Below are 13,428 nucleotides of genomic sequence, written 5' to 3'. Positions count from 1 at the left end.
GACCCAGAGTCCAGCGCTCTGACCACTAGAGGTTCTATTTATAGTGATTTAATTTGGAAACTTCCGATATTTTGAAAAAAAGTGGTCGTCAACTACAGGTAGTCGCAAACGGAGGTTCGACTATATATACTTTTCATTTGAGCCGCAAAAGGTTCACGTCGACTCGGGTAGAATGGAATGAGTAAGGAAACATTTAACAACTTATTACAGAATTCTGCACTAACTTGCTGAAAAGTTTCTTTCTGCCACGAATTGTAATAAAAGGCTTTCCCTAAAAATTTGTCCCTTCGGTATGTTTGCGGCCATTTTTACTTTCCCGCACAGAACAATGACCTCCTCGGCCCATCATGGAAAGGAAACGGGGTTTGCAAACATACAACTTATAGAGAATTTGCGATGCTTTTTTTTTTCTTATTTTGCCTCTCACTCAACAACAACAAAGATCAAAGACGCGCGAGCAAGCCCCAAGACTAGAGAGTAAGGAGGTGATGATTTCAAAGGATGAGATGCATCTTCATTGAAACGTAACGTTAATTTCGGGAGGCTCCCTTAATGAAGAATATCAGCAAGCGAGACACAAGTGAATTAACGTTACTCAGCCAAACTGCGACAGCGCGGGCGGTGTGGTAGTATGGCACTTGCCTTCCAGATACCTTCCTTTTTAAAATCAATCCTGTGAACTCATTTATTTCACATATCCGACTTTCACATATTCAAATTCACTTATTCATTTTTGAAGAGTTAAGCAATTTCCGAGTAGTTTGAATTACCCCTTGAATATCAAATTCACTTATTCATTTATGAAGAGTTAGGCAATTTCCGAGTAGTTTGAATTAACAAATGGTAAACACGACAGCGTACACTATTGAGTTATGGATGCACGCGGGAGGTTGCTAAGCACGAAAGAAGCGTAAGAGTCGCTCGAGGCGATAGCCGAGAGCGACTCTAGCTTCTTGAGTGCTTAGTAAACCTCCCAAGTGCATCCATAACTCAATAGTGTACGCTGTGGTGTTTACCATTTGTTTTATAACATAACATTGATACATTGTAGCTAAAGTGTTCCCTTTTATTTAACAAATCTTACGTGACCAGAAAAAACAAGCGCGCGCGGAAAAATAGTCTTTGCATTTGCTCACGTCAGCAGCGTACACCCATGGGCAAATGGGGGATGCTAAATTGACCAATCAGAGCGCGCGCTTTACTTTGGTTATGTTATAATATCCCCTTCAGGAAAAATAGGCTGGGATAACCCAACAAATATCAACAATTAACAGAGACATTCTATTTTTGTAAGATGGTTTTTTTTACTTTTAATGATAGAGCTTAATGATTTCAACTAGCGCGTTATGCTGAATTTCAACCGTGCAATGTTCCTTCAAAATTCAGGATGTGCCTCTAAATTAAAAGCAGTCTCTTCTTTCTCTTAGTTTCTTATGGCGTAAAATGCAAATGATACATGAAGAAAATAAGAGCCAAGATTGTGGTTCACACGCCTTAACGACTTATACCTCGCGCAGCGAAATACATGAATTCCTGGAAGTACGCTTGGGGAGTACAAGCTTCTCTCCCTACTAATGCTTAAGGGAACTTAAAGCCGAAAAAAAATAGCGAAAAACCTTGAACAAAAAATTTTCCTTTTACAAAGGGAAACATGAATACTAATGACCTTACTTTGTGCTAAATAATTCAGAGCTACCTGCTTAGTGGTTATCTTGATGTACAGTTTAAGCAGACGGTCCCAAGGAAGATAAAACACGAACAACATCGCATTCAAAGGTAAAAACGCGGTTCACAATGACGCGGTTTTTACTTCCAAGTTAACTCGCAAACAGGGATGAAAATGCGTTCTACCCATTGGTAGAAGCTCCACATAACTTCCTAAAACGTCTATCAATGCAATAATAATTAACATATATAATTTAAAAGCATATAAATTCCTAAAACCTTCCTATATCTAAAAAAGCGCTGATCCTTTGTCAATTCGTAGTTGCAGAGTAATTGTGAAAGACAATAAATGACTAGTTCCAGTCTTGCTCCTACGACAAGTTCCTCTGCCGACGACCACCTACAAAAAGAATACGAATAAAAACCCAGTTAACGAATTCTGTTTTGAATTAATATCTTGTGGGTATAATTTGGGAGAAAAATTTACCTTTCCGCTTCTTTATAATGCTGTGTTTAATAAGAACACGATATCAAATTGTCATGGTCCAAATCTATATCATTTATTGATGCAATCAACCAATGAAAGTTTCAACCCGTCGATAATATGAGGTCGTTCTGGTGGGTTTATTTGTGGTGCATATGAATAAGTCGTTAGTATAGTGCCGGTAGTTTTTGACACCTGTCCAAATCCTTATTGGCTATTGGAGCTATCGGCCAATGAAAAAGAGATGGAAGAATTTTAAGTTCTCTTATTACCATCAACAAGGAAAAATCAGGGCAATAAATTTTTCGGCACAAAACAACAGGCTAGATTAGGAGGATTTTTTCAAACTTCTTTAACCTGACGATGCAGAACGGAACTAGTCTTTAAGGAGTAATTTCAACGTACTTGTGTTTAAACAGATGGCATCAGTTAGCTTCTTGTTTCTTAACAAGGGTTCCAAGTCCAGGAATGACCCAACAAGGAACAAATCATCATTTGGGTTCTCCACGAGGGATCTCAATTCCACTTTATCGACATCGCCTCCAATTCCAACAATGATGATCTGATAGAAAAAAGTTAATGAGGTTTTCATGCATAACAGAACGCTCTTGCTTTAATTCGACGCAGAGTGAAAATTATGGTTATTATAATTGCCTTTTAAACAATCCCAAAACTGGACAAAATAAATAATTTTAATATAAGTTATAGTAGGATATATGGAGAGGAAGCAAGAAAATAAGATAATAAACTTATAAACCATTTGGCCTCAGCAGTTTAGCTGAGTCACAATCAGTTTACTTGGTTCTATTGCTTGAAAACATTAGTAAATAGCCTAAATAGGACCGCACCTAAATTTCAATAAATTCAATAATTGTGTGCTAAAAGGGTGTGCATAAAATAGAGCTTTAAATAAGAGTTTGAAGAGGAGTTGGGTCTTTGGGATGATAAGGCAAGCTAGGTTACCAGAATCAATGTTAAAAAACCTCTCAGCAACAAACTATGGCGAGGTAAAGAGCGCGCTACTATTGTAGATAAAGCTATAAGCCACCACACACTGATACTTGAGATGAAGGGAGTGCAATTTACTCTGAAATCGAATGCGCAGAATCGCTGGACGTTAGGTTCAGTTACCTTTCCATCTCATTAATTCAAAGAAGAAATTTCAATTGATTGAATACAGGCTTTTGTTACTGATTAAAAAAAATTTGGAAAAGAAAAAGAAATAATAATAAAAAGAGAGCGCTATGTGGACTATTTTGCATTTCTGAAAACTGAAATCTGATCGATTATTTTACTCGAAAAAGATGTACTTTAGAGCAAAATGAGTAAACAATTCGCAGCGCTGTGAGCCAATAAGATTTTAAGGATCACAAGTCATCTCAAAATGGATGTTTTTGATACTGCTCATAAAACATAATTTTCCAAAAAATATGAACATTTTAAAATGACTCGTCAAGTCGGAACTTAGGTAACATTTTCAAAAAGACTTAGGTACGCACCTTAATGCCCTGATCGCGTAAAGGTTGCACAGCTTTCTCCAAAGTTTCTGACCCAGGATCGTCAGATTGACGACCATCAGTTATCAATATCAACACCTGAGGCTCCTGGTTTTGGCGCCCTTCTGGAAATACGTCCCTACCAGCTATCGTAAGCGCGGTGTCTATACGTGTACGTCCACGAAGATATGGTGCGCCGTCTACCGCTTTGGAAAATGAACGGTAGTCCGTGCTCCTAAGCGTGCCAAAGCTGACCCACACACTTGGCAAGTCACTGAATACCATGAGACCAAGATGAACGTTCCTCGGACCGACCACCAACTTGTTTGCTAATCCCTTGATGAAGTCTCTTTCTTTTTGGTAGTTTGTTTCTCCTATGGAGCCGGAGGAATCCATAGCGAATACCAGATCGAATGATTCTGAACATGGTGGAGGCGGAGGAATTGTGGTGGGTCCTGTAAACGCAACATAAGGGAAATGTGTAAGAGTTTTCAAATGCGATAACACGTGGAGAAAAGGATGGAACTGGTGAACGCATTTACCTAGCAAACAGGGTGTAAACAGCGTTTTATTACACGACTCGGGCAGTCAGAGGGCCAATAACTAAAATCAACCAATCAAAATGCTCTATTGCCGGTCCAATATTCTCTAAGTATTGGACCGGGCACTGTCCCGAATGGCCCCGAATGATACCACACTTGTGTCCCTTTGAACTTAAGTCGTGTAATAAATCTCTTATTAACCAAGCTTGCTCGGGACCGTACTGGAAGAATATCGGCCCTCGGTCTTTTTTGTACGGACCTCGCTACGCTCGGTCCGTACTGTCAAGACCTCGGGCCGATATTCTCCCAGTACGGCCCTCGCGCTTAGTTAATGAGATATATTTAGAGCATTGGAGGATGGGAGGAGGACGCCAAAGATAACTTGGAGAAGGACAGTGGTATGAGAGAAAACCCAGGGGGAATGGAAACGCTACAGGTTGGCTCGGGGAGGGGAGAGAGGGGATGGAAGGGCCAAAGAATGGGAAAAAAACGCGATAGCCTTAGGCGTCTATTTACTGAATCGAACAAATGATAACGTTGACGACAATCGAAAATGTATGAAGTGTTGGTCAATTTTGTCATGCAAGAAAATTGGCAAATTTTGTCATCTTATGATCTCATCAAGTTTATCAGCAACAAAAACAACAACTCTGTCACAGTCACAACCCACACCAACTACTGAAACCGTAGTATCAGTCAGAAGCACAAAACAACAAAAGCAGAAGAAAAATGGTAACAACGTCATTCACTCTTTTCTGTTCATTTAAAAGGCATCTAAGAGAGTAGAAATCGTGCCTTCCAGTCAGCTGCACCTTATCTCTGGAATGCATTACCTTCCACAATTCGCAACATAAAGACATTGGACGCTTTCAAGACTGCTGTCAAAACTCATTTTTTTAATTTAGCTTTCAAATAGTTTTAACTAGTTTTACTCGGTAACTGTTCCCTTCGAGTGCATAGGTTCGTAGGTTTTAATAGTTCCTTATATTTTTAGTTACTTTTAACATAATTTTACCTTACGATATTGTGAAGCGCGACTGAATATATCCACATAGAGGTCTGCGTTATATAAATTTAAATTATTATCATTATTATTATTAAAAAATTTCTTTGACAGACCCTTCTTCAATAGACTTAAATTTTTTTAAGAATTGTTTTAACGAAAATGGCTTATAAAATCTAAAACATCTCATTCATATAATTTTTTTAGCATGCTGCTTTTATTAAAAAAAAATTGGCATAACTATCTGACGTACTAGGATTGATGCAGGCGGTGGCAGCGACGTCTTGGGTGGCTTTCGTCAAATTCTCAAATGACCCGACTTTAAAAACATATGAAGGATCGTTGACAATCAATTGAAGCTCATCATCGGACACCTCCGGGCCAATTCCAACCACGAGAACGCGTACTCCTTGATCGTGAATTGGTTTTGCCGCAATATTGAGGTCAAGTGCATCTGGGTCACGTGTCTGACGGCCATCTGTCATAACAATCACAACTTTCGGGAAGCCAGGTCTGCCGAGAGAAATTTACCCTGAGACCAAAATTTGTCAAAATTCAAAGAGACCAAATAATTTTCTTGATGCTTTGTTCAAGAAAAACTCAAAATTGAGAAGCCTATTTGGAAGGTGAGTTGCATGTTCGTACTCTTCAGAACTCATCGCACAGTAAGATAGAAATACCTGATCTTGAGCGAATACAGTCTTTGTCTAAGAGACCAGTTATGATTTACAGCTTAAAAAGGGGAAGGGTCGGAAGAATTGGGGAGTTCACATGTTTTTATTTAAAGAGGTAGCTGGTGGGATTAGTAGTCAATAACAGAGTAAAAAAGAGCGACTTTTGAAAATTGACTGCCAATGACGGGTATCATTACATTAGAGTATTATAGTGCGAAGAGGGGGAGGGGAAATCGGGTAAATTTTACTCCTATCATTATCCCACCTTGACTGGGAAAATCCACGACCTCACTCCACGTCAGGGATATGCGCTAATCAGAAGAGCATTACTGCTTCGAAAAGACTTCAAGACTCTTCAAACGAAGAGTTTATTTTCAAAACTCAGGTAGGATAGGCGGATCACATCGCTTGATAAGAAACAACCGCCAAAGGCCAACCGCTGACCAGAAAATTCTCTGACAGCGCTTCTAGAACATTTTGGGCCAGGTAATGTTCGTAAATTCAGCTAGATTAGACATATTTCCCCTTCTTCATCTAGAAAAAATCCCTTTAATGAAAACATACTTTCCGTGATTTTCTTCCCGCTACCTATGCATTTTATAAAAAATGGATATAAGAGGTGAAAACCTCACCTGGCCTGTCTCACTACTTGTGCAGTCATTGTCAGTGCCTTGTCAATTCTGGTTCTTCTCTGCAGGTACGGTAAAGACTCCACGGCCGATAAGAAACTACTCAAGTCGGAATTCTGATCAAATGTGATTTTTAGTTGAGTCTCATCGCTGTAAATGATCACTGCTGCTCGGCTTCCTGCTCCAACTTTAAAAATATTGGCGAGCCTCTTCACGAAATCTTTTTCCTGTTTATACTGCGGCGCGTCGATACTTCGTGACGAATCCATTACGAACACGACATCTAAGAGTTCCTCACACCGAATAGGTTCGGTGATGGTTGAAGTAGTCATGGTGGTGGTCACTGGCGCCGCCGTTGTAGTAATCAGTGTTGTATTAATAGGTCCTGGAACGTGTTTTCGGGCTAAAAAAAAATTAATTGGGAGAGTTTGTTACAAAATAATGGGCGTTGCTTGAGAGCTTCAGAATTTTTTGGGAACATAATAATCGCTTCACAATGTTCATTTGTTCTGTGGCTGACATAGTAAAATGTGTTTTAAAATGCCAGCGAAACAGCTAAAAAGGGAACCAGCCATTCAAAACCTACCTACACTCAACGTAATCCATCCTCGGAGACCCAGGGGCTGAGAAGATTTCAAGTTAGGGCATGAAGAGCCCCTGGGGACATTGTCTTACAAGACTAGTTCCAAACGGTCGCAGTCGTTCTGCCATCTGATTGGTGCCAGAAAATCTTTGTGTTTTTCTGCCCAATCAGAGTGAAGTGTGCTTTAGAGTCCTTTCGTGTGTTTTAACACGGACATTTACTTGTAGCGCAGTTGCTCGCCATGTTTGTTTGGACCGTGCGACAGAGATTTGCTTGAGGTGAAAAGTTTCAGTCTCGGCACACAACGTAAGAGAAATCGATTAGATTGTCCGCGAAAATCTTACCGGAAATTATACTGAATACTTTCGCAGGTATCACTGGAAAACGTGTTTAAAGTTTGCGAGGTTTGTATACCACACGATGGTTGCAGTCATTGATATGTCGCTTTAAACGATAAACGAGATTTAAGCTTAAATCTTTCTAGATTTTTTTGCATAATTTGCTGTGACTGAAACTTTGCCGATCCCGTGAAGTTATTTCGTCGCACGGGCCACGCAGGTATGTCGAGCAACTGGTACTTGCGAAACTTTCTGTGCATGCCAAACTCTAATCTCATCTTCGCTCGAAAAAAAAGAAAAGCTACGAGTGGAAATATTTGCTTATTAGATGTGGGTAGATGATCTTGTACTACTAAGCTGACATTTGCAATAAAGCAAACCCGCCCTTTCCATCCGATATTTCTTGGTGTTTGGTTTTGTTTTTCCCACTGAAAACAGCATCGGATCGATTCCCAATGATCAAAGGTATTTAACTTGGTCTTCAATAATCGACAGAAGAGGTGAAATGACAATGACCAAGGGACTAGAAGAGAATCCGTGGCCTTCCCAGCTCAAGAATTTCAACACTCTAGACAGCAGTTGAAAGATTAAGCTCTTTCCAAACCCCTTCGGTAACTGCCCGAAAACATCTCTCCTTCCCACGATGTTCTCGTTAATAAGTTTTTGTTCAGATTTTAATCAGCAAACCGGAAACACAGCTAAGCTTTCTCTTAGCACTCGCTGGAGGTCGTCCACGAACTTAACGTTCTCTGCAGCCTTGGCCGTATTGTGAATGACTTTACTACTAAGATTAGATTTTGGCGCGCAGAGAAAGCAGAAAGCTACGTAGGCGAAAGCGCCAGTTGCTCGACATACCTGCGTGGCCCGTGCGACGAAATAACTTCACGGGATTGGCAAAGTTTCAGTCACAGCAAATTATGCAAAAAATCTAGAAAGATTTAAGTTTAAATCTCGTTTATCGTTTAAGCGACATATCAATGACTGCAACCACCGTGTGGTATACAAACCTCGCGAACTTTAAAACACGTTCTCTAGTGATACCTGCGAAAGTATTCAGTATAATTTCCGGTAAGATTTTCGCGGACAATCTGATCGATTTCTCTTACGTTGTGTGCCGAGACTGAAACTTTTTACCTCAAGCGAATCTCTGTCGCACGGTCCAAACAAACATGGCGAGCAACTGCGCTACAAGTATATGTCCGTGTTAAAACACACGAAAGGACTCTAAAGCACACTTCACTCTGATTGGGCAGAAAAACACAAAGATTTTCTGGCACCAATCAGATGGCAGAACGACTGCGACCGTTTGGAACTAGTCTTGTAAGACAATGTCCCCAGGGGCTCTTCATGCCCTAACTTGAAATCCACTCAGCCCCTGGGTCTCCGAGGATGAGCGTAATCCTACTATAAGAATATTCGTTCTGTTTAAAGGAATTAATGGTAACTGCGCAGGTCAATAAGTAAACTATTCTGAGTCATGGTTCATCTCACACAATCCGCCATTTCTTAAATATAGACATACATGTAAGTACAACCACTACCTGTGATTCTCGTTGTATGTTTTAAATTTACATTTAAATTTGTATTTATCTGTTCTTATCGATTACTGTGTAATTGTTTTTCTCCTTACTTACCAGGGCAGACAACTTCTAGTAGCTCCTCAGATTTGTTTAGCAGTTCCTGGAAAGAACTCATTTGGAACACATCGTTTGCACTCGTTACCAAGTCTTTTAATTCACTTCGGTCCACCCTCGGTCCCACGCCGACCGCAAGAACGCGAACTCCCTTCTCCCGAAGAGGTAGCACAGCTGTTCTTAACGGCTCGACTCCAGGTCCCGGCGTCTGTATCCCGTCAGTCATCACCACAGCAACGGAACTCGCAGAGCGGCGTGGATTTGAAAATAATCTTTCCGCTGCAAAGCGGAGGGCACTGTCTATTCTTGTCATACTTCGTTTGTGTGTCAGGCCGTCCACGGCAGACTCGAATTCGCTGATTGAATTTTGACTGCCAAAGTCTACCATTAGTTCAGGCCGACCACTGTACATAATGACACCAGCGCGGCTGTCTGGGGAAGCACTTAAGAATCGGCCAGCAATCTCTTTCACGGCTATCTTTTCTCTCTCAAAATCTTCGTCCGTAATGCTCTCTGATGAGTCCATGAGGAAAGCAATGTCTACTCCTTGGACACATTTGGTAGCTAAGAAAAGTGAAGCAAACAATATGCAAAATTTCCGTGTGCAAAGAGCAGGATACGTGGGTATCATATACATGACGTGACGTGGGTATCATGCACATTTTCCCTGATTCCAAAATGAAGATAATTGATAATAAATGAAGATAATTTCATTCGTGATTGCTTATTCTTTCTAACTAGCCCTCTTTCCTCAATCTTTCAGGCTGATGAGCCAAATTAACAAGGAGACCAAGGACTAAAGCGTTTCTGCCTTTTCTTTTCTTTTTTCTTTCCTTCATTTGAAAACAAAGGGAAAGAAGAAGCAAATAAATTTTCGATTGATATTTATTTTATGAATGTAGTTTTCTAAAACTCAACCGATATCTTTGGAATTATCGTTTGTTCCCGTAAGAGTTTGAAGAAGTAAGTGTCTGCTGTACGACTTCTGCTACACTTGCGCAATGTAGTTTCGACAAGAGAATACGCGTTCCACATTCAATCCTTTCCCTGATTCCTCTGTATATAAAACAGAAAAATACCCTTGTTTTCCAAAGAATGCTAACGTTTACTCGCTTTATAAGTTAAAAGTTTGTCCTCATAACTTTCTTTCTCGAAAAAATAAGGAAGGAATTACTTACAATTACTGATTTGACTGCAAGTGTTTTCAGCAAATGTCTGCGACTTGCGAAGAAGATCTACGAATAAATCCACCAGAAAAGCATCTGCATCGCTTTCCACAAATGATTTCAGCTTATTAATATCAACATTGGACCCAATGCCTACTGCAAAGATCCGCACATTTTGATCACGAAGGAGTTGAACTGGTTGGTCGAGTACCATCGAGTGCCATTGAGTGCCATTTGTTAGGACGATCAACACTTTTGGGACATTTGTCCGCGCAGATTCAAACATATCCGATGTTTTCTCCAGCGCAAGATCGATCCGTGATCCCCCTTGTGTTTTTGTCTGACTAATGCGGTCGATAGCATTTGCAAATTCAAAGGTGCTATCGAAGTCATCAAAGTTGACACGTGCGGTCGCTTTGTCGTCGTAGGAGACAACAGCAGCACGACTGGATTCGAGGCTGAAAATTCGCGCCAGATCTCGAACAAAATCTTTCTGTTTCTCGAAGTCGTTGGTGCTTCCTGAGGAGTCCATGAGATAGATGATATCCACGCTGGCGGTGCAGACTTGAGCTAAAGTTAAACAGAGAGAAAGATAATCCGAAAACTGCTCAGAACTGAAATCCTGAACTTTTTAACTATCTCCTGGCTTCAAACTGAATTTGAAAGAAAGCATCAAGAGGTAGACGGAAATTTCGGCTGCAGTGCCCAATAATACATCTGACAATATATATATATATTTAAAAGTTAAATTCAATAGTCGAAGTCCTACTAGCAGGACTACTAAGAATCTCAATGGATTTTAACAGAAACAAATCCAAAGTGGCTCTTTGTCTACCGTTACTAGGACTGGAATTTGAATAGACTACGAGGGGTCCTCCCTTTTCGGCGAAGTCTGTTGCGAGAGTAAAAAAATCAGTAACAAAAATTGATGCTAGTGTGCCGCGGAAAGCTCTGGGAGGGAAGAACTCGAAAAGTGCCTCACTATCCAGAGGGACCGCTTGTAGTCTACAATTTAGAACTTTTGTTGAACTTAAGAACCCGGAGTAAAAATCCCAGAGAAAAGTCGTGAAACAACAAGAAATTCAGTCCACAGGTGACGCTTGTTTAAGGGGGCGAGGGAGGGGGGGGGGGGGGGGAAACGAGCGCGAACTCCACTAGGGCATTCCTGCTCCCCTATTTAATGGTGTAGTATTACTTTTGCATACTTCAAGACTGAATGACACCCACCAGCTGTGCTCCTGCACATTCGCCTACAGCCGTCAAAGCAACACTTGTAATTACTGACTTCATTACAATCAGAATCACATGTGCATTCGTCTTGAACTAAGCCAGGGCATCGCTTGGTCGGCGAATACGGCGGACAAGAACCCTCAGGATCTGAAATTTGTATAGAGGGTAAGAATTGAATGGAGAAAGGACTAAAAAAAGAGAAATTGTACTAAATAATTGAATTAATACTGACAATGAAAATTTGGGAAAGTCTTTATTGAAGGGCGGCTGGTTGTGGTCACTCGGCGCTTAATATCCTATCAAAATTTAATATACACTTAATATATAGTTAATTACACTTAATATATAGTTAATTGCACTTAATATATAGTTCCAAGGAAAACAGCTAGTTTTGTTTTCCCGAGAGTTTTGATGTTTCCCGAGACGAAGTATTCGGCGCACGTGCAACAACTACGCAATCGTATCCCGGTCGAGAGACATTTGAACTTGATTAGGGGTCCCGTGACCAGGAATCAACCAATCACAGAGCTCGTTTTATTGACTGAAAGTCTAGGTATATAACAGTAATTATTCATTATTCTTAGGCCCGTTTACACGACTTAAAGCATTTTATCCTCCATTTTCCATTCAACTTTCTCAATTGATGAACGAAAGTAGTCTTACGGGAACTAAAATTTGAAAACAATTTTCTTGGTATTTAACGCGTTCGGCTGCCAATAGCAGACTTAATTACTCTTCAGATTCAAATTTGTTGAAAGCTGTTTCCTCGTACTCGGTTAAGAATAAAGTACAAAGAAAGAGTTTCAAGAGGGCGTTCATTAACAATTGGTTCATGCTTTGGCGTGCACTATCGGGTTATGGAGCACGAGGGAAGTTTAGAGAGCACGAAAGAAGCGTAAGAGTTGCCCGAGGCGATAGCCGAGGGCAACTCTAGCTTCTTGAGTTTAAGAACTCTAGCCTAAGGGAAAAGGTCGGAACATTGTCTTCGTTTTCGGACTAGTAGGCCGAGTTTCTGTTTGTATCCATTATTGTCGCGAAATATATTATTTTTCCCGCGCTAACAATCGGCCGCTCGCGCGAAAAAAATTTCTGGCGAAGCGATTTGCTGACGCTCTCAGCGTGCACTATCGGGATTTTGAGCACGCTTACAAATATTGAATTTGATTGCGCGGTTCTGCTAGCTATGTTCTAAAAAAAGTTTGTTTGGAAGGATTCATTTTCTAAAGTTCGAGCAACCTTTTCTCTAGTTACCAGAACGAGGCATGTTGATAGTATACAGAGGTCGATGCAAGGCTTTTGCGCCACGAGGGAATTCGCGTCAACCGATTATCGGTTAACTACCTCTACGCACGAACATTGCTATATTTGAAGTTGGAGAAACTGTAACAATAGACATTGATGTAGCATTTTGCACCATTACAATTTCGACAAAACGGAGCCAATAACTTTGATTTATTGACTTGGACATACCCTCACAGCTCCTCATGCTGCAAGGGCGGGACTGCTGACTAGGTCCTGTACATTGCCTGCCACCACTTGTCGGCCTGGGACTGTCGCATCTGCGTTCTTGGGTCTGTAATCCTGTTCCACAGGTCTTGGTGCATCTGCTCCATTCACTCCAAGGGCCCCAGCCTCCATGCACTACTAAGTAAAGAAGATTAAAACATTGATGACTTAAAACATCGTTACACCGCCTGGATACCCGTATCCTATGTTAGCAGAGCATCCGAATACGGGTCCCAACTTCTGTTTTTTCATAGTACGGTCGTGGTAATCATTTAACACTGTCTTGTATCCACATTATATATTGTTAATTTTCTATTGCTATCATTATTTTCCTTATTGTGATAAGTATCGTTTATATATTTATCATCAGCAGATCTACTGTGAGATTTAGTTTTTTGAAGAAACAAAATCAACGATAGCGACTTTTGACTTTTCCCACTTCGTTTATTTGCTTTCTTTTCATTTAGTAAATTATTCT

General features: G+C 40.5%; 1 protein-coding gene across 1 annotated transcript in view; it reads right to left on the bottom strand.

The window, feature by feature from the left end:
• Positions 1–1,045: 1,045 nt before the first annotated feature.
• LOC111334474 (uncharacterized) overlaps positions 1,046–13,428 on the bottom strand; it is a 54,592-nt gene continuing 42,209 nt past the window's right edge. Inside the window, exons 48-56 of the mRNA XM_088740713.1 lie at positions 12,915–13,088; positions 11,442–11,591; positions 10,227–10,784; positions 9,049–9,612; positions 6,497–6,896; positions 5,444–5,703; positions 3,649–4,100; positions 2,555–2,711; positions 1,046–2,065 (exon numbers count right to left, since the gene is read on the bottom strand). Coding sequence (XP_088596839.1) covers positions 2,037–2,065; positions 2,555–2,711; positions 3,649–4,100; positions 5,444–5,703; positions 6,497–6,896; positions 9,049–9,612; positions 10,227–10,784; positions 11,442–11,591; positions 12,915–13,088 — 2,744 coding nt within the window. The 3' untranslated portion in view covers positions 1,046–2,036. The remainder of the gene's footprint in view (positions 2,066–2,554; positions 2,712–3,648; positions 4,101–5,443; positions 5,704–6,496; positions 6,897–9,048; positions 9,613–10,226; positions 10,785–11,441; positions 11,592–12,914; positions 13,089–13,428) is intronic.

The sequence above is a fragment of the Stylophora pistillata genome, chromosome 12 (genome assembly GCF_964205215.1).
Source record: "Stylophora pistillata chromosome 12, jaStyPist1.2, whole genome shotgun sequence".
In the NCBI taxonomy this organism is placed as follows: Eukaryota; Metazoa; Cnidaria; class Anthozoa; order Scleractinia; family Pocilloporidae; genus Stylophora; species Stylophora pistillata.
The sequence above is the reverse complement of the archived record's forward strand: the minus strand, read 5'-3'. Positions and strand labels throughout refer to the sequence as shown.